At 40.7% G+C, this 18,133-nt stretch overlaps 2 protein-coding genes across 13 annotated transcripts in view; both read right to left on the reverse strand.

Annotated features, from left to right (window-relative positions):
- The window catches only part of baiap2b (BAR/IMD domain containing adaptor protein 2b), a 93,442-nt gene extending 88,046 nt beyond the window's left edge, over nt 1-5,396 (reverse strand). For 5 of the 11 annotated variants that reach the window (XM_037544182.1, XM_037544179.1, XM_037544176.1 and 2 more), the window contains exon 1: nt 5,078-5,394. In XM_037544182.1, the coding sequence (XP_037400079.1) occupies nt 5,078-5,149 (72 nt within the window). In that variant the 5' untranslated portion in view covers nt 5,150-5,394. Of the gene's footprint in view, nt 1-5,077 lie in introns of all 11 variants that reach the window. The other 6 variants (XM_037544175.1, XM_037544174.1, XM_037544173.1 and 3 more) reach the window with 3 other exon arrangements.
- Nucleotides 5,397-9,737: 4,341 nt separating this feature from the next.
- On the reverse strand, nt 9,738-17,399 carry chmp6b (charged multivesicular body protein 6b). 2 transcript variants are annotated; one of them, XM_017701665.2, is made up of 8 exons: nt 17,164-17,399; nt 16,090-16,199; nt 13,407-13,494; nt 12,887-12,973; nt 12,412-12,477; nt 12,065-12,145; nt 11,896-11,968; nt 9,738-10,851 (listed from the first exon to the last, which is right to left on the reverse strand). In XM_017701665.2, exons 1-8 carry the CDS (start codon nt 17,224-17,226, stop codon nt 10,796-10,798), a joined length of 624 nt encoding a protein of 207 aa, XP_017557154.1. In that variant the 5' UTR covers nt 17,227-17,399; the 3' UTR covers nt 9,738-10,795. The 2 variants fall into 2 exon arrangements, with proteins under 2 accessions (XP_017557154.1, XP_017557163.1); XM_017701674.2 differs by having other exon boundaries at nt 17,349-17,384.
- Between the last annotated feature and the right edge of the window lie 734 nt (nt 17,400-18,133).

Below are 18,133 nucleotides of genomic sequence, written 5' to 3' on the forward strand. Positions count from 1 at the left end.
CACTCACGTTTGGCCTGTGAGACGCTACTCGCTCACACTGGCAGATGCCGGTTGAGTCACTGGTGAGCGCAGACAGGCGGCTTGGCTCTCCAAGGGAACTGTGAGATTACTAAGCAGCTGCCAGGCCAACCTCTTACTCAAACACACACACACACACACACACACACACACACACACACACACACACACACATACACTTAGACTTAGTATCCAAAACCAAAAAAGAAGCGTGACAAAGAAATATACAGTGAATCTGAAAAAAACACTTGAACTATGAGACTATGGCAGCTAAAAGTATTAGAAGCTTATATCCCACCAATTAGCCAAGTGCAAGCTGTATAAGACTTATTTATGTGGTTTCTGACACAATTATTTGCTATTATTTATAAAACTGCATAAAATCCATGTACCAAGACAGCTAGTGCTACTGTTTCTATTCATGCAGTGTGCTTTTGTAAGGAGATCATTGTGTAAATTTGCTTTTTTGGAAAAAATATTAGATGTGTAACAATGCATCATGAAATTGCAATGAAAAAAATGTGACACTGTGTGTAATGGAGATGGCAATACATTGCTGAGAATGTGCATTCGGTTCATTTTAATACCTACATCAGCACAAATCAACAACCATAAGCTGTGCAATAACATGGATACAGTTATTATTTTTCTTCATTCAAATCATGTTTAAATTTTAAGAACCCAGCATTAAGAACCATACTGAATCATGGGCTGTGTCTCTTTACCCCCCTACAGACTGTCACTTTAATCAAACAAGTTCAAGAGAGTCAGACAGAAGGAGCCCCTGTGCCAGCTCATTTAGACTGGCAGACAGTGTGAGGTGAGTAGTTGCAGCCTTCTGTGTCTGTTCTCAGGTCAGCTGGTGTCGTTTACCTCCCCGCTGTGCCCTCAGTCTCTCACAACACCCCCGCCTCCCAGCCGAGGGTCAAAGCCACCGCTCTGCTCTTCACACAGATCCTGCTATTATTCCGCCTTCTCAAAGCGGGGGCCCGAAGAGACAGCCAATGGTGAGAGGAACACAGTCCCCCACATCTCCTCCCCTGACACACACACACACACACACACACACAGAAAGAGCAAACTCTCCCCTGGTGTTCGTCAGTGCAGCAGCCCCTTCAGGATGTGCTCATTAACTCAGCCTGCATTCTCTCTACCTCAACAAATCTCCACAGGCTGGCGAAATAACGATCCTCTGCAAGCCACCACAATCACTGACCATTCCCCACTGTCACTGATCATACCTTAAAGCAGAGCCTTAAATCTTTAAGCAGTCACTAATGTCTACAGTTTAATGTCTAGAACTGTTACAGTTGAGTTCTAACACTCTTTGAAGGATTCCTGTTTGAGAAAGCATGTTAATTAAATCCGACAGCTTTGATTGCTTTTGGGACCATCTTGGTTAGTTACAGTCTCTCCATGTTGTTTGATCAGGCAAAAGTTTGGAGAAAAATCTCATTTACACCACTTTGCAAAATTTGGATCTTTGTAGTCTGAAGTTGGCTTCTTTGGTTTTGCACTGGTGCCATTTGGCTAATGTAGCTAACAAGTAAACCTAAATCATCACCTCAAACCACTTCAAGTCATCACAATAGACTTGCCTATGACACTGTATGATGCACTGTTTTCAATAAGGAGTAGAGAAAACGGTATGTCACTTGGCTGAAAGACAGAAGTAGCAGCCATGTATGAGCCTGACAATTGTCCACACTTTAGTTTGATTTTTTTTTGCCAAGCAGAAATCACTTGTATGAAAGCACTTCATTAGCTGACATTAGCTCAGCTTATGAAACCTCTATGCCATCTCGTTAGGCTCTAGCAAGGAGACAGCAACGCTGCACAGCAACTCTCCAAAGCTTTCCATCAAATCTTGCAGAAACATAATCCCATGCGTGGATTACGTGGTCACTGGCCTTGTCCGTAAGGAACAAGAACATCCTGTTATGAAACTTAAGCTTCTCTAGCATGTTTTGGCCTGAACCAAACTCTTCAAAATTCACCATCTTATGAAATATCCTCTCTCAGCAGAGTGCTTCTGTTTTTGCTGGTCTGGACGTTTCCTGCTAGTCTGAACTTTTTATGTGATGAAGTCCTTAACCTGAAATTGACCAAAAGGTTCTTCATGGCAAGAGATCATTGCAGTTATCTCATCCACACAAAGCTAAGGTGCACACATTCAAGCAGTCAACCCTTTATGACTTAAGACTACATTTACATCTAATGTGGTCTATCTGAATATGTAGTATAGACTGGGTGAGTAAGACCCTATGCCATAGAAAAACCACCTTCAGTTCCCCAGTGCACCTTACAATTGAATGGTTTCAGTGGGGAGTTTTAAAGAACGATTCATTAAAAGGACCTTTAGAGACCCAAGTGTGATTCTTCTAAAAGCAGCACTCCAAAAATCCCTTTGAAATCCTAGCAGATGTGTGCATATTATTTGTGCATATACAACTTGGAGTGCAGTCATCTCTCAATAAGAGCTTTTTTGGTGGAATGTGGGGACTTTTAAGGAGGAACAGGTGACCACCAAGGGAACCGGATTGTCTTTATATTAGATGTCTAGTTATTTTACTGTTAATATGTTTTGTCAATTACTCTTTTTAATTAATTTGGCATTACTAAGATAAAACATAGCAATAAAATGACTACAACGTCTAAATAATATTGAATAAAACATCTAAAGCTCCCCCTCCCCTTAGAGCCTATTATGTATTGTTAACATCTGTTTAGTAGGAGTTTTTATTGTATATAATGAAACAAAGGCAACTTGTTGACATGCCAAGTGGTTTAAACTTTTAGACAGTAGTGTTTCTGAGGTAGAAAGATAATTGGGGCTCATTCACAGTTCAGTCAAGGACAAGCTCATCAGCCCTCAGTTCCTCCACTATGGTGAACATCATCTCTTCCCATAACCTGTTGAGTGGCTTAGCTCTCCCTAACAGAGGAAATAAGCTCTGTGTGCTGGGTTTAATAGCCCCGATACTTAAGTCCCTAAACAGATGTCTGCAGGATTGTACTAACACGCCTCATTAGGTCAGCTGCAATAGCCACCAGGATTTGGAGGCATGGAGTAAGTCGCTTTGTTTAAGGTTCCACACCGCACCTTGCCTCAGGTGTAGCAGGCAGAGGGATGAGTTGAGAAAAAGAAAGAGTAAACAAGCTTGGTGAAGGAGAAAGAGAGACCACTCTACTCTCAGGGGCAGTGCATTAGTCACTCATGCTGGTAGGATTCATCCACAAACCGCCAATCTGTTTCACCATCTCCATATTTTCTAACCACGAGCGCCAATACATGGCAAAATAAACACAACAGTCGTGCACACACATATAGAAAATTGTATTCCTGTCTTTACGGGATATCTCCTTTCATTTTAATGACATGCTGCTATTCTACATTATAAGCTCAGTGACCAAAAACAAAACACTTCCTTTTTTTTTTTTTTTTTAAAGAGCATGTTTGAAAGCATATTTTGCCAGCTGGAAACCAGCCAGATTTTTCCACCACGGGTTTTGACATTTTCCACATTCTAGGCACACTTGGTCCCCACAAGCAGCTAAATACAAGCCTACAAACACATATTCACACATAGCAACCAGTAAAGCTGCATTCCAGCAATCCCTCTGGCTGGACGAATAATTGTGTAGTATGAGGCTTTTTTCATCTCCTTGCTTCAGCCACTGAAATCAACCAACAAAATCCACATCTTTCACTTCAGCAGCCTACACATGAGACACAGACCTCAAGCAGACTTCACTCAACTGGTTCTCCAGTTAAACAACCTGCCAGACTCGTATGAGGCTCAACTTCAGTGTGACTGCACCACCAAACACTGTGTACACACAAACTAATAGACGAAACGGTGACAACTGAAGCCACCCGAAGTTCAGACAAACTCAAATAACCAGTGGCATTACAGAGACATATAAATCCACATGATCACACTAGACATTGTGTTCATATAGTACAGCACCAGCAGTATATTCATTAGTACAGTACAGAACACACAGCATGTTTTTGTAATAATATGTGGTTTTGAGCACAGCCATGAACTGTGCAGCTATAAACTGGTGTCTTAACACAATAGATAGGCTTACAGTGGCACAATATATATTTTACATATCGCTGTTGTCAGAAGAAATCTCCAAAAATTAGCATTTTACAGGAGAAAGAAAAAACATACTGTAGTTTTAATGCAAGTCAGTGGAACCAGACATCTTTCCAAGTCATTTTGGGCTGTTTCTTTTGCTCCATTCATCATGAAATTTACACACAATGTAAAGAGCAACAGGTCCTTTGAAATGATGTCAAAAACTGAGAAATGACAAAAATGGACATGCGAGGTTTTCTTCCGACAGAAGCAATATATAAATACATATTAAATATATTTAACACAATACATAAAGTTTAACCCCTCAAAAAGAATCACAAAGTCATGCGGTATGTAGTTTTGGATACGGTCACAAACTGCACACTATGGTAGTACTTGTAGTCTGACTCCACATGTGCCTCAACACAGTAGTTTAATCCCCAAAAATGTCTTAAAAACTGCATGAAGTAGTACTGTATATGGTTTTGGATGTATAAGACTGTGCTTGAGCATGTGCCTCAACACAGAACAAGTACAGAGCATTAAGAACTTCATAAAGTAGTAATGTATGTGGTTTTGGACGCAGGTGCAATCCTCACACTAAGACTGCCCTAGTAGTCTTTATGCCCAGGTGACTCCACACAATACACATGCTGTTTAAACCATTTCTTCCAGTCTCAACGCACGGATGCCTTGGCACAATACATCTCAAGTTTAAACCCTTAAAACGTGTAGTGTGCGGTTTTGGACGCAGCCACAGTGCACTACTACTGCAGTTACGGTCTGCTGCCAGAACTGAGCACATGAGAAGTTCAAACCTCTAAAGAAAAAACTTCACATGAAGTTACCCAGAAGCTGAGTCAGTTCCCTCTACCTAAAGCGTCCTGGAGCAGCTGCAGCACAAGCCGGGGCAGTGTTGCAATGTGGCTGCGTCCCAGAATGGGACGAAACCTGAAATGTGCTGCACTCACCTTGTACACGTTCTCCGTTATACGGTGCACCTCGTCGGCTCGAGACATGTTGGTGGCTTCGGTCAGAACCATGGACAGGAGTTTGAGAGACAGGAGGGATCACAACGCGAACGCTGAGATAGAGAGAGCTGGAGAAGGAACGGGAAACAGAGAGAGAGAGAGGGAGAGAGAGAGGGAGAGCTGCTGCTGCTGTGAGGCGGCGGACAGTGAGAGAGAGGAGAAGCGACGCTGCGCCTTTTATACGGGAATCTCTCACTCACACATGCGCGCGCACACGCGCACACACTGCAGCCACGCGGGCCCACGCACCGCCGCCCGCGCGCGCTAGCTGCGGAGTGAGGGAGGGAGACGGAATCCTCCTCTCTCTCTCTCTCTCTCTCTCTCTCTCTCTCTCTCTCTCTCTCTCTCTCTCTCTTTCGCACAAAGCCCCGCCCACTACCGGAGGCGTGGCCTACGGAGCCATTCATGCAGTCGCCTCTCCGCTCGCAGAGCTGTAGAGGAGCTCCGCAGAAAAAAACATTAAGGAGAAATAGAAGCAGCTCTGCGCTGTAGCTCTAAATGGCTTCTCACATGAATCCTCTCGTGACAGAGGAGCGATTTCACCCAGGCGATGCACAGCAAACCAGCACTGTCCATACACTGCACTGTATACGTTATGGAATGTATGGTGTATGTGTGGTTATGTAATGTATGGTGGTTGGTTAGTGTAGTGGACAACACCCCTGCCTTCTACACTGTAGACTAGGGTTCAATCCCCCACCAGGGCAGCACCCCACACTATGCCAATAAGAGTCCTTGGGCAAGACTCCCAACACACCACCTTGGCCTCCCTGTATAAAATGATCAAACTGTAAGTCGCTCTGTATAAGAATGTCTGCCAAATGCCATAAATGTAATACATATAATGCCATGCATTTTCCTCCTTAAATGGTTATTTCCGTGGTGAAACGGATATTCAGATGGATGGAGAAGCTGTATATGGTTCTATACAGCATCAACAAGGGTTCTGCTACTGTTCCAATCTTTACATCGTGACAATAGAAAACCTTGTGTATATAGAACCATATACAACACATTCTCCATCAACCGCGAAGAACCTTCTCACTATGCAAAGAACAATTTAAGGAGGAAATATAATAGTATATAAATAATATATAGAAACCACCCCCTGAACCACTGAAGAACCATCTCTTTTTATATGAGCGTAAATGAGCCACACGTTGTAGCTGTTCACGTGCGTATGCTTACACTACATGTCCAAAAGTCTCCAGACACCCATTTTAATGGCTTACATAGGCGTTCAATGACACAAAATTTGTATAATTTCTTAGAAAAAGAACTGCCGCTAGAACTGTCCCCATGCACAACGCCAAGCGTCGGTTAGAGGGGTATAAAGCCCCCCAGCGCTGGGCTTTGGAGCAGTGGAATTACGTTATCCATAGTCATGGAGCTCTACCCAATACCTTTGACATGAACTGATCCAGATGGAAAACAGATCGTCCAACATCAGTACCTGACCTCTAATGCTCAATCAAATCCTCACAGCAATGCTCTAACATCGAGTATACGTCTTCTCAGAAGAGAAGAGGCTGTTGCTGCAGAAAAAGGGGGCAAACTGCCTACCAACACCCTTCAGAATCAGAATCACTGGGTGAGGCGGTGTCTACAAACTTTTGGCCATTTAAGTGCCCGTATGTTCCGTACGAGGGCTGTGGTGCCACGCAGCGGAGGAGCTACTGCGCGTGACGTAGGCGGGGATCCATGCAGGCGTGTGTATCACGACCCATTCAGCCCACCCACACACACCATGTACCACCGTTCCCTGATTCAAAGGCAGGATCAACCTGTTTAAACAGTGTCTCACAGAAGGGTCAAGAACACGGAGTTCTGCAGTGACCAATGTCTCTTCATCCTCGCCTTCGTTAAACAAGCAGCTGTGCGCACACGCGCTCACGCACGTGCTCAGGTCCTCCGATCTTAAAGCCACATCCATTGATTTCCCTTCACTGTGGATGTCTTCTCTATCTGCTCTGTTAACACAGAAGGCTGAGGGTAAATAACTAAGCAGCAAAGTGGAGAGAGATCAATGGGCAAACCTGAAGGATGCTCAGCATCATTACAGAGCAGCTCCATCTGATTAAGTATGAAACAATGTTGAATGTGAACTACTGTGTAAAACGCCTGATGATGAGACCCCCAAACCCTGAAGAGGGTACTAGTACTGTCAGAACAGAAGTAAATAGATCTAGGGTCAGGTGTCACTGTTCGTTATGATATAAAAGGTAAAAATGGTTTAAGAGCCTTTCTCTTAGTTTAGCTAAGTTTCTACTGGAAAAGTTCCACTTGACTATCTGACTGGTTTCAGTAACCTCCTGAAAGGTGCCACAAAAGCAATGCCATAAGAGAACCACTTTGGTTCCCTAAAGAACCATGTTTGAAAATGAGATCTGTGAGTGTGAAGAACCTTTCAAAGATTTAAAGAACCTTAACCAAATGTAAAAGTTCTAAACCAACTTAGGATCATTTTGTGTGACAAGCATCATTGTCATTGATCAAGGCTAGTCTTGGAATAAACTGCAACGTCAATAGTGATTCACCGCTGCAATTTAGTCCAAGACTAGGATTAATCCATGCTTGGGGAAACCAGTCTATAGGCAGGGACAGAGATTAAGCTGAGTCTAGGGCTAAATTGTAACGTCAATGATGATTTACCTTTAAAAAGCCTTTTTAGTCTCAGATCAAGCTTAACTTGGGTCCAGAAAACCAGCCCCCTGTGACACTTTAAAACGGCCAGTATGTTCAGGTTGAACAGAAAGACGTCTTACTACACACTCTGTGAAAGAAATATGATGTTGTGGTTGGACATGTTCTTCACAATACATTACACATGTCACGATGTTTAGTCTGGGTTCAGATTTGTTCAACACCCTTCATTCACTTTATTTGTAGTAAAATAAAAAAAAAAGTTCATGTCATTCTGTTGGATAGTTCTGAGATTAAATATAAGATAACCCACTTGCAAAAGGAAGTGGAAAGTCAAAGGAAAATTTGTGAAATAACAGACATTTCAAAAATGATTGAGATATAGACAAACTGGGACTTCCAACAACTGTGCACGACCTGGTAGACCACCAAAACGGTCACCATCAGATAAACAGCACTTGAAGCTCAACTTTGAGGAGAAAATCGAGCTCTTTTTTAGATTTGAAAGAAAAAAAAATCCACAGGTGTTTCTGCTCTGGGTCTATTAAAAAGTTGTTGCAGAGAAAATCAGAGGCAAAAAAGAAGAAATCTGAAAATCAAGCAAAGACACTGCTGTTTTCAGAGCAACAGTCTGACCACCCCAGTGTCCAGACATCAACATCACTGGCTGTGTTTGGAATGATCTGGATCATTTGGATTATAAGCAACAGAAAATACAACTGACTTCCAAGACTCAACTTTGGAGGTGTGGAAAAATATCCCTGCAGATTAAAAAAAAAAAAAAACCTGAACGTCTCCTGAAAAGAGTGGACGCTGTAATAAATGTCAACTTGACATGCTAAATACTGAAAAATCATAATTAGTTGTTGAGGCTTCTGTGTAATTTTCAAAATGTTTTTTTTCCCGGTGATGCAGAAAAATGAATAACTTGTACTTAATGTCCATTCTGACTGGAAATTAAATAAATGAAGGACGCTCTCAGACCTTTGTACATTACTACACACAATATACACAGAAAAGCTTATTGTGGCATAAATCATCATGAATGCATTATAATATTGTCATATCACACATACCCTAGTACAAGGCTAACCCGGTTTGCGTAATCTCATATGACTTTGTAGAGAGGATTACTCACTCTTACTCGAAAACTGAGTACAGAGGAAAAATGGCACTCAGTTGGTTACTGGGATATAATTTAACTTCAAATATCGGAAAGGTCTCTGCCCTGAAAATGGCATTTATTTCAAGTTACTGTAGTTGGGCTATAGGTTAAAACAACTCCAGTCTGGTGGGAGTTACTGACAGGCATCACCAGATGTCATCCCGTAACTTCTCCTCAGGTGGCTTTTTTCTTTTTCTTTTTAAAAGAACGTTGCATGGACGTTTAGGGACCATATTAGATTCACAATCAAAAATGCCAGCCTCTTACATCTGTAGGTGAGTCCTCCCACCATTATTTCTTTAAAGCACACCCCTGCTCTTCAATCCTTTTGGCTCATTGTCTACAAAAGTAAGAGTGTGAAACTCTGATTCATAGCGAGCCACACAGGAGCCATTCAAGACCTCCCACTCCTACACATATACCACACACCACTTAGCTGCCTCCACACCGGCAGCGGACCACCAAATGAGTAGGTAGGTTAATTTATATCCAGGCCTATTCAAAAGGAGGGTGCTCTAATATCAATACCTCAGCCAAAAATAACCCACAGGAGTGTAATAATAGAAAATAACATTGTGGGAAGTAAATAAAAGAAACAAAAACCACCGACCCATCCACCTCCTCCCCAACGTGCAAGAGTCAAGTGGTGTGGCTCTTCATCAAAAACACATGCGTAAAAAGCTCTTCTCTTTTGAGGGAAAAGTTTCCAGAGTACCAAAGCTTCACTTGTGCTGCTGCACCCTCTAGTGGTCTATATGAAACCACGGATTTCAACGCAACACACTAACATGATTCAAAATGATTAAAAAATAATTTTATTGTTGCAAAATAACAAAATGAAAAAAAATTGTGAGCAGACCATAAGACTATAATGAAATGTCAGACTGCTCTGAGAACAGCAGAGCTTAGTCTAACGTGAGCCGAAGACAAGTCTTGCGTTATTTTTTTTTATTATTTTGACTTGCCTGAGCTTGGACGGGTCAGGGCTCATATGATATGATTACAGTTTGTAAAAATGCATAGAATGAGCCAAGAAAAACGGCTCAAACAAATCACAGACATAAAAAATGATGGCCTGACAACGTTTCTGTCTACTTTGCTATGGATGATTATCAGTACAACAAACTAAGCGCTGACGTTTTGTGGAGAAGTGAGAGGGAGCTAATTCTCAACAGGATTACAGCCTCCTTTCCATCCCACAGACACAATCCTCCTAATGCAGAGGGGCATGTTTTCAAAACACCCTTGCAGATGGGTTATGCAGATGAGGTTTTGCACAAGGCCAGTATTAGCCTACATAGGATTATGTTTCTGACAGGAATGCCTGACCAGCATTTGTCCCCAAGCCTTTTTTAAATAAAATGGAGTTGCACTGATCCAGTCTCAGTGAGTTACATTACACAATTATTGGACTTGTTCTTGATTCATCTTGAAAGATATATGGGGGATAATTTTGTCTCTTAGTTTCTAAGAAGCATAATCATGTGGTTAAGTCATGAAAGGACCTGGAGAGTAAGATTAGAGTGATGCCTGCCTAGGAGTTAAGGGTTAATAAAAATGTTATATTTAGTTAATAAGGCAATATTAAGCAGAGAACCCCTCAAACCATTCCGATTCTTCATTAAACCAGCTGTTCACATACTACACACATGAAAGAGAATCCATGTTGGGCCACACGTGAACAAATATCAAGGATTTTTGTTGTTGTTGCTGTTGAACGTGCTTTTTTTTTAAAAAAAAAAAAGGTGCTTCCTTCAGGTGTGGCTCTGAATCCTGTGTAGTCTCCAGCAGGATCTTACTGCTGAAGTGAAGCCAGGAATACGACAAAAGTCCACCACTTAGATGAGAGTCTACAAGGCCAACATCTCTCTCTCCGGCTTCTTCTTCACCTTTTCTTTTTCCCGCTCTGAAACCAAATTATTTAAAATGTTACTTTACCATTCAGCACAATTTTACAACATTAAAGCTGCTACAGACAAGGTGTAAAGTACCAAACACTTAAAATTGGGGCATAAAACAGGCTGTTTTTATTTTTATTATTATTATTATTTTTAAAATGTACAGACCTTTACAGAACCATTTTTGTAAATGAAATGTGCAAGTGTGATCTAATTAAAAGTTTTTTTTTTACCAAAACAACACAAAGGAACCAAAATTTTGAAACTTTAATGTTCATGACTGTAGAGAACCTTTATATAAAGGTTATGTACTTTAATTATGTTTTAAAGGTAACATTCATTTTCCCAAGCAAATAGTGCACATTTGTAAACTCTACAGTTTTACATAAAAAAAAAAAAAAAAAAAAGCAATGAGTTGTATAAAGACAGGTTGTATGAAGCCAAGGTTTCTCAGAGGTCTGAAATAAATCTGGGGGAAACACCATAGGATGCTTTGAAGTTTTCTGAACAACTCAACAGAGAAACTGTTTTCTTATTCTGGTATTCAAAAACAGCATAGAATGAATGAATGTTAAACCTTAGATGCTTTTTAATGTGAGGGAGCTCTTCATTAAAATTAAGATTTAGAGCAGAGAAGCTAGTGATTTTTTGCATCAAGTGTACTCTTGCTTATTCATAATTTCTTCATTCTAATTTATTCATAACAATATCAACTATTTTGTCACTGGAATTTGTTAAAATGGGATAAAAGGTAAATTAGATATTGAATGAGACACTTAGGTTTCAGACACTTGAGTGGCTGTCAAATATACTTTGAGGAGATGACAATATAAACAGAAGTATAGCCTGTGTGTGGGAAACACTGCTGGAGTCAAAGCAACTTAAACTCAATGCAAAATAAAACTGCAACCAGAAACAGTGAAACTATGTTCTGTAACTAAACACACTGAACATGTACCCTTGAGGGTGCCATCCTAGTATAAGCAGTGAAACGTACTGAAGAAAGGGTGTCAAGATTTGTGTAACACACGTTACAGAGAGTGAATACACACCTGGCTCCTCCTGTTCTGGAACTTCTGGAAGCTGCTCATCAGGCACCTCAGGAAGCTCCACATCAACATCTCCCTGAAAACAGTTGCAGAAACGTTAATCAGACATGTCTTTTTCAAAAAGCAGGCTGACAGCACTTCCATACACCATTTCTTACACACACACACACACCTGAGTGATGGCCTCAAGCTCGGCTAACACAGCGTCTTCATCCTCTTGAGTCAGAGAGCCTGCCAGAATGTCATCAATTTGCTGCACACAGGGACAAATCCAGTTGTTAGTTTAGATTAAATTTGCTCACTAACTGTTGTGTGCAGATAATGCTTGGCTCATGTTCAAACAGTTAGTGTCTCCATTTGTCTTTTGTAGTTAGTTCTCGTGATTTTGATAGCTTGGGTAAGAAAAGTGCCTCCAATTCTGCTCAGGTCTGGATTTACTGACTTGCAAAGACCATGTAAGTGAACCTGTTTAACACAAGAATGCTGGTCAGGTATATGACTGGAGAAAGTGGGACTCACCTTCTGATACTCAATAGAATCATGGGTCTCATCCATGATTCTCTCCACCTCTTCTATGGACAAAACCTGTAAGAAGGAGAAGAGGGGGTGTGAGGGGTGAACAGGTGAGATAGGATTCATTCATCAAACTGCCCCTATAAGGTTTAGGCTAATAATTACACCTTAATAAGTGTTAACTAATTCACATAATTGTTCTGACATTCATGTAGTAAACATATAAATATCTTTAAAACCTGATGAAAAATGGGAGATCAAACTGTTCAGCCATACAGTTTGAATAGATAATCTATATTACATAAAATAATAAAAGGCATTTAGAAATGTAAACAGAATGTTGTCTGATAAAACCTGTGTACAACATTTAAAAGACAAAAAAAAACAGCAGCAATTCTAAGCTTGAAAACATGTGGGACAGCAAGTATACCATACCAAAGTAGCTGAGTATGAAGATGAGAACACATGAGCCAATACATACCTCATGCATTTTCTTTAAACAGTCATTGCCAACCTTGAGTCCTTCAATGACCTTCATCTCTATCTGTGCAAACTCAATGTCTTGAACCTGGAAGGAAGAAAAACAGTTGGTTGCCATACAATCATCTATATTACACAAAACATGACCATGCAATTTCAGGAACCCTAAAGTTGCTAAATCAAATAATCAGAAAAGTGAATAAATCATTCTTTTATAATTGTGTGTAGTGTTGTACTCATACATCTTTACTATAGTAACAGATCAAAAGAACAATTTGGAAGCAGAGTTTGTTTCCTCACATACCTTAACTAATCAAATTGATCTGTGTGTAAACAGATCAAAATTTTAATTGCCACATGCCTTAAAAAAAGCATTAAACTGTCTACTCAGCAAAATAGCTCACCACCAGACAGAAACAGAGACATCTTCCTCTGTATATGGTCATGCATCATTTGAATCTCAGGTTACTGGAAGCATATATGTATATCACAATGCATATTAAATTAGCATGTGTATTTACCATGCGCTCTAGGTTGCTGATCTGGTTCTCTGTCTTGTCCAGAAGTTGTTCCTGGAAACGTTTCTTCTTAAGCAACAGGAGTGCTTTCCTACACAAACACAACAAAAGAGAGGGCACTGCTATTTGAGTACACAAAAAATGAAAATCTTTCCATGTCAGGATGCACAAGAGACAAATTGACAGAATTAGGCTTTTGACTACAGCATCAAGCATGTATTAGATTTCATGGCAGAACCATCCACAATGCAGGGAGAGTCGCTGTAATAACAAAACCAATGTTACTGCATTTCATCCCAATTTCAAGTCATTACCAGAGATGATAAAAACACTGGAAGTAATTAGATTAAGGATTTTTACACTTCACAGTGATACCTCTGACTGAAACAGTGACAGAAGACAGAAAAATAGCTACTAAGACTTATGATCACATGATTAAATCAATTCTTTTTGAAGAAATGATTAAAATTCATATTCTTAATGGACTGGCAATAATTAGTTGGCAGTTCTCATAACGAAAATGCATATATGACTTTTTTCCCCCTTCATGTGAGAAACTGATACTGGAGGACACGCCCATTTCTACACATTTTCATTTGCATATACTGCTTTGAATCTTTCTTCAAAGCTTATTTTTCTCCAATAAAACATTCCGTAATGTTTAAAAAGCAATACATGGATTGTTGTAGTTCGGTTAAGCTCGTTTTTCTAAATGGCAATGTAATTGGTAGATTCCTTAATTACTAATATAATCGACAATACTAATATAAAAACAACCAAACTCGCATCAAATGTGTCTCTCAGCAGTTGGGATGGCTGCTGAAGCCACCTTCCAGGAAAAATAAATGTAAAAAGAAATAAAAGTGTAAAAAGAATAAATGAATGTAATAACTGGACACCTATTACAGAGTAGGGGTGCAGTGATTATTCGACTTGGTTGACTAAAATCGACGACCAAATTAGTTGGCAACTAATTTAGTAGTTGATTAGTCAGTGACGTCATTGCGCGTCTTTCTCACGTTCACTAAGGACGTTTGACAGCTCACTGGAGAGTTTAGAACAGCGCAATGGCTGCCTCAAGAAGAAAATCCTCAAGCTTAGCTTCTGAAGGGGAAACTGCAGAGGTTCAGTCCCGAAGTGTCATCTGGCAGCAGGAAGTGGCAACTCCACCGTCAGGAAATGGCGCGTACCGGCATGTCCCACGTGAGCCTTCCAGGGTCAAGACATTGAGTTTGCACATGCCAGTGGCTTTCACCTCAGTAAATGGCTAGTGCCACTCCTGAGTGGCACATGGCAGTGTGATTCGCCTCAATAAATATCTAGTGCCACTCCTGAAAAAATAACAAATAAAAACAAGAACACAAGCCTGCGTTCTTCTTGTCCTGTTTAATAAATACGCTGAGAAATCGTCTATACATCGTAGAGATGTAGCATGAATAGCACCACAATTCGCATGAGTACATCTGTAACACGAGCTGCTGTCTTCAACTCTCTGTGCCACAACAAAAGCCCGCAGAGTCTATATTCAAGATAGCATTACTGCTATTGTTGCATAGCCTTTGGCTAAAGCGGCTCATCTCGCCAATCAGTGAACCAACAAAATCACAGACAATCTGTACAAAGTCCTTAGGTCAACAGTCCTCCACGACATCCCAGGTTCTGAGGGCCGATGGTGGTGCTATGGTGCGCTGCTAGTTAGCCGAGCCGAGTAGCTGCTGTCCAGAGTCACTGCTTTACTCACAGGAGCTGTTGGTATGTGCCTCTCAAAACAGGCAACGTTTCTGTGTGGCAGGTGCCACTGGCAAGTGCGACTAACCAAGCGGCACGAGTGGCATGTGCCACTCCTTACCAGTTATCAGTGGCACATGCAGGACATGCCATTTCCGAACGGCAGAGTTGCCACTTTGGGACTGAACCCCCTCTCTGAGGAAACATGGCGGCTCACTGGATGAAGAAGATATCGCGTTAAGATCGTCTGCATCCCAAACCACACACTGACACACTAAATGTAGTGTAAAAACAGCACATATACCATTAGAAGTGTGTTCAAATTGCCGGTGGGTTCAAATTCGGTGAACGCAGGAGACCGATTACAAACCGGTGTCTATTCTCCACGAACGTTTGGCTCCACTCACTAACGGTTTAAGGATGTAGTTCTCTGTGACCACACAGGGTAGGTGGACAAAGGGTGACCAGTGAAAAAATGTTTTACACAAAATCGTTCAAATTTAACTGTTCATAGAGAAGTTCACCACAAACATTCGCCACTTTCCCCTCCACTCCATCAGAGCGCATCTCCTCTGCAGCAGTGAAGATCTGCTCTCAGAGGAGAGCGACACTCTCACAGGAACAGAGAGAGATACTGACTTTCCTCCGGTTGAATAAAGAGTTTAGTGGCAGCAAAGTGTAGACAGCAGAGCACAGACTGCACTGTTTATATTTAGCAATTAAATATAGATTTAGATTTTTTATTTACTTGATTAAAGAAAAACTGATATAGCTACATAAAAGTTATATGGTAATGAAGTGATTCATGATCCGAATAATCGATTATTCGTTTCAGTAATCGATCGATTATTCGACTATCAAATTAGTTGTTTGTTGCAGCCCTCTTACACATTGATATGCATGAAACTTGACAAGCGGAAGCCTAGATAAGCTAAAGGGCTGGGGTGGACTGACTCACTCTTTCTTGCCATCCTTCAGCAACTGTTTGGCCAGTTGCCTCTCCTTTTCCATCTGCAGTGTGACCTTCTTCTGGTACTGCTTCAGTTTATCTCTCTGCTGCTTGAGTTGCTGTGGTGAAAATAAATAACAGGGCTTCAATATGCAGGTGTACAGTATCGTCTCCTTGCCGTACTCACTATGAGATAGTAAGCATTACACAACCTCCACCTGCAGTGAACTGTGAAAACAGCAGATGAGAACTGATGAACAGAAGCTTCCCTGCATTCAGAACACTATGAAAGTGCCGTGAACAAAGTTAACAATCTCTTTCTTTAGAATTTCAATGAATAAACATTGCTTTTTACAAGTTTACTGTCAAACTTCTCCAAGTTTTGTCCACTCTGTAAACACTCAAACTGAGATGAAGTCTGCTTTGCTATGGTAGCCACGGCTAACGTTCAATAAAAGATACAAAAGCAAAACAATAATAATAAACTTGTAAAATAATTTCCTTACAAAAAAGTACATAAAGAGCTAAATATGTCATTTCAAATGCCTAAATAAAGACTAACTAAACTCTCTTATAATGACTAACGTTAGTCAACCAGTTCGCTAAGCTAACAGCTCTGTAATCAAATAACACCACTCCCTGATTCGCAAGCTAGCCTAGCTTGCTTGCTTGCTAACTAACTTCCGAGCACTGCGAGGCTGAAGTTGGCTTCCTATTCACTAGCTTCTGTTCTAATTTCCCCGTTCCACCTTAAATAGCTATTAAATGGCATGAGTTCCATGGGTACTGTCATTTCAATGTACTTTGTTAGAACGCAAGTTCGGCACTATTTAAGGTGGAACGGGAAAACGCGCACAAGAAGCTGGAGAATAGGAAGCCAAATTCAGCCCAGGCACGACCGTTTAAACAAAACGGACCTTCAGAAAACAAACACAGCTCTACAACACAGCACACACAATTTTCAGACACACAACGACGTTAACTTCCATCAGGGAAGTCACATGTAACTTCTATTTATTTATTTATTCTAATATTTAGCCGACTAGCTGCGTTGTCATCACCGTATTAGCTGTTAGCACTGACCAAAACAGCTCTGTCCTGTTCTGTGACTCGACTTCGTTTCTTTTTGCCGAAAATATTTCCCATTTCGATGCCGCATCCCGCACTATGTGGTTAGATAAAATAGACCAATTTAACAGATCAGGTGTCAAAAACCCATTTCTGTCTTTTCATGTCTAAGTGTGTAAAAATGTAAGTAAAATCTCAACCCCGTCGACGTGAAGCCGGCAGCTTCAAAACGACCAGCGCCGCTTCTCCGGTTTCACTTTCAAATGCAAAGTCTCACGTGGGAGGACTTTTATTTGTTATCTGTGTATTAATATGTTAACTTAGTGGCTCGAAATAATGACTTATTTTCTCAAAGTAATCATTATTTTCTTGAAATATTGATTTTCTATGTGAGTTTTTGGATTTGGGTTGGATACAGTTTGGTTAAAAATCAGTAGTATATGTGACCAAAAGACTGATTTTAATATGATAAATGAAGCAAGCTGCTGAATAAGATAATGTCAAGCAAGTTGATACAGCTCTAACTCAGTCTTTATATGCTTGGAGGGCATATTATATTTACTTATTTAAATCATATGTGAAATGTTGAAGTGTGTGTGGAGGGTGGGGGAAGAGCTTTAGGGGTGTGGTATGCAAAGCTGTGTCACGTGCACCAATCCAACAACCCCCCTACCGTTAAAGGAACATTTGTTTTTGCTGTTGTTGTTGTTTATGCTGCCAAAGTGGCCTTTAAGATGTGTTTCTGTGTTTGTGTTTTATTGTGTTGAGCTGTAGGTTAGTTAGTGTGGCCTTGCATTGCTGGAAGAGACCTTCCCTGCTATTCTGTCTGTTTTCCAGTGGTGCTTTTCTACTTCTACTGTTTAATAAAAGAGCATCTCTTTGAGCAGAAATATTGGCATTTGGCTCTTCTTATGTTTATGAGATCAGATTTAAAATTGTTTCTCACAGAACAACAGGGATAAAAAATGTTTTGGTCTAACAGCAC

Source organism: Pygocentrus nattereri, chromosome 13 (genome assembly GCF_015220715.1).
Source record: "Pygocentrus nattereri isolate fPygNat1 chromosome 13, fPygNat1.pri, whole genome shotgun sequence".
In the NCBI taxonomy this organism is placed as follows: domain Eukaryota; kingdom Metazoa; phylum Chordata; class Actinopteri; order Characiformes; family Serrasalmidae; genus Pygocentrus; species Pygocentrus nattereri.

Excerpts from the sequence above, each read along its gene's own strand:
- chmp6b (XM_017701665.2), bottom strand. The coding sequence starts at position 17,226 with ATGGGAAATATTTTCGGCAAAAAGAAACGAAGTCGAGTCACAGAACAG. Across the intron at positions 12,478-12,886 it reads GTTTAAAGAAAATGCATGAG|GTTTTGTCCATAGAAGAGGT; the intron begins GTATGTATTGGC and ends TCCTTCTTACAG. Across the intron at positions 12,146-12,411 it reads ATTCTATTGAGTATCAGAAG|CAAATTGATGACATTCTGGC; the intron begins GTGAGTCCCACT and ends CCCTGTGTGCAG.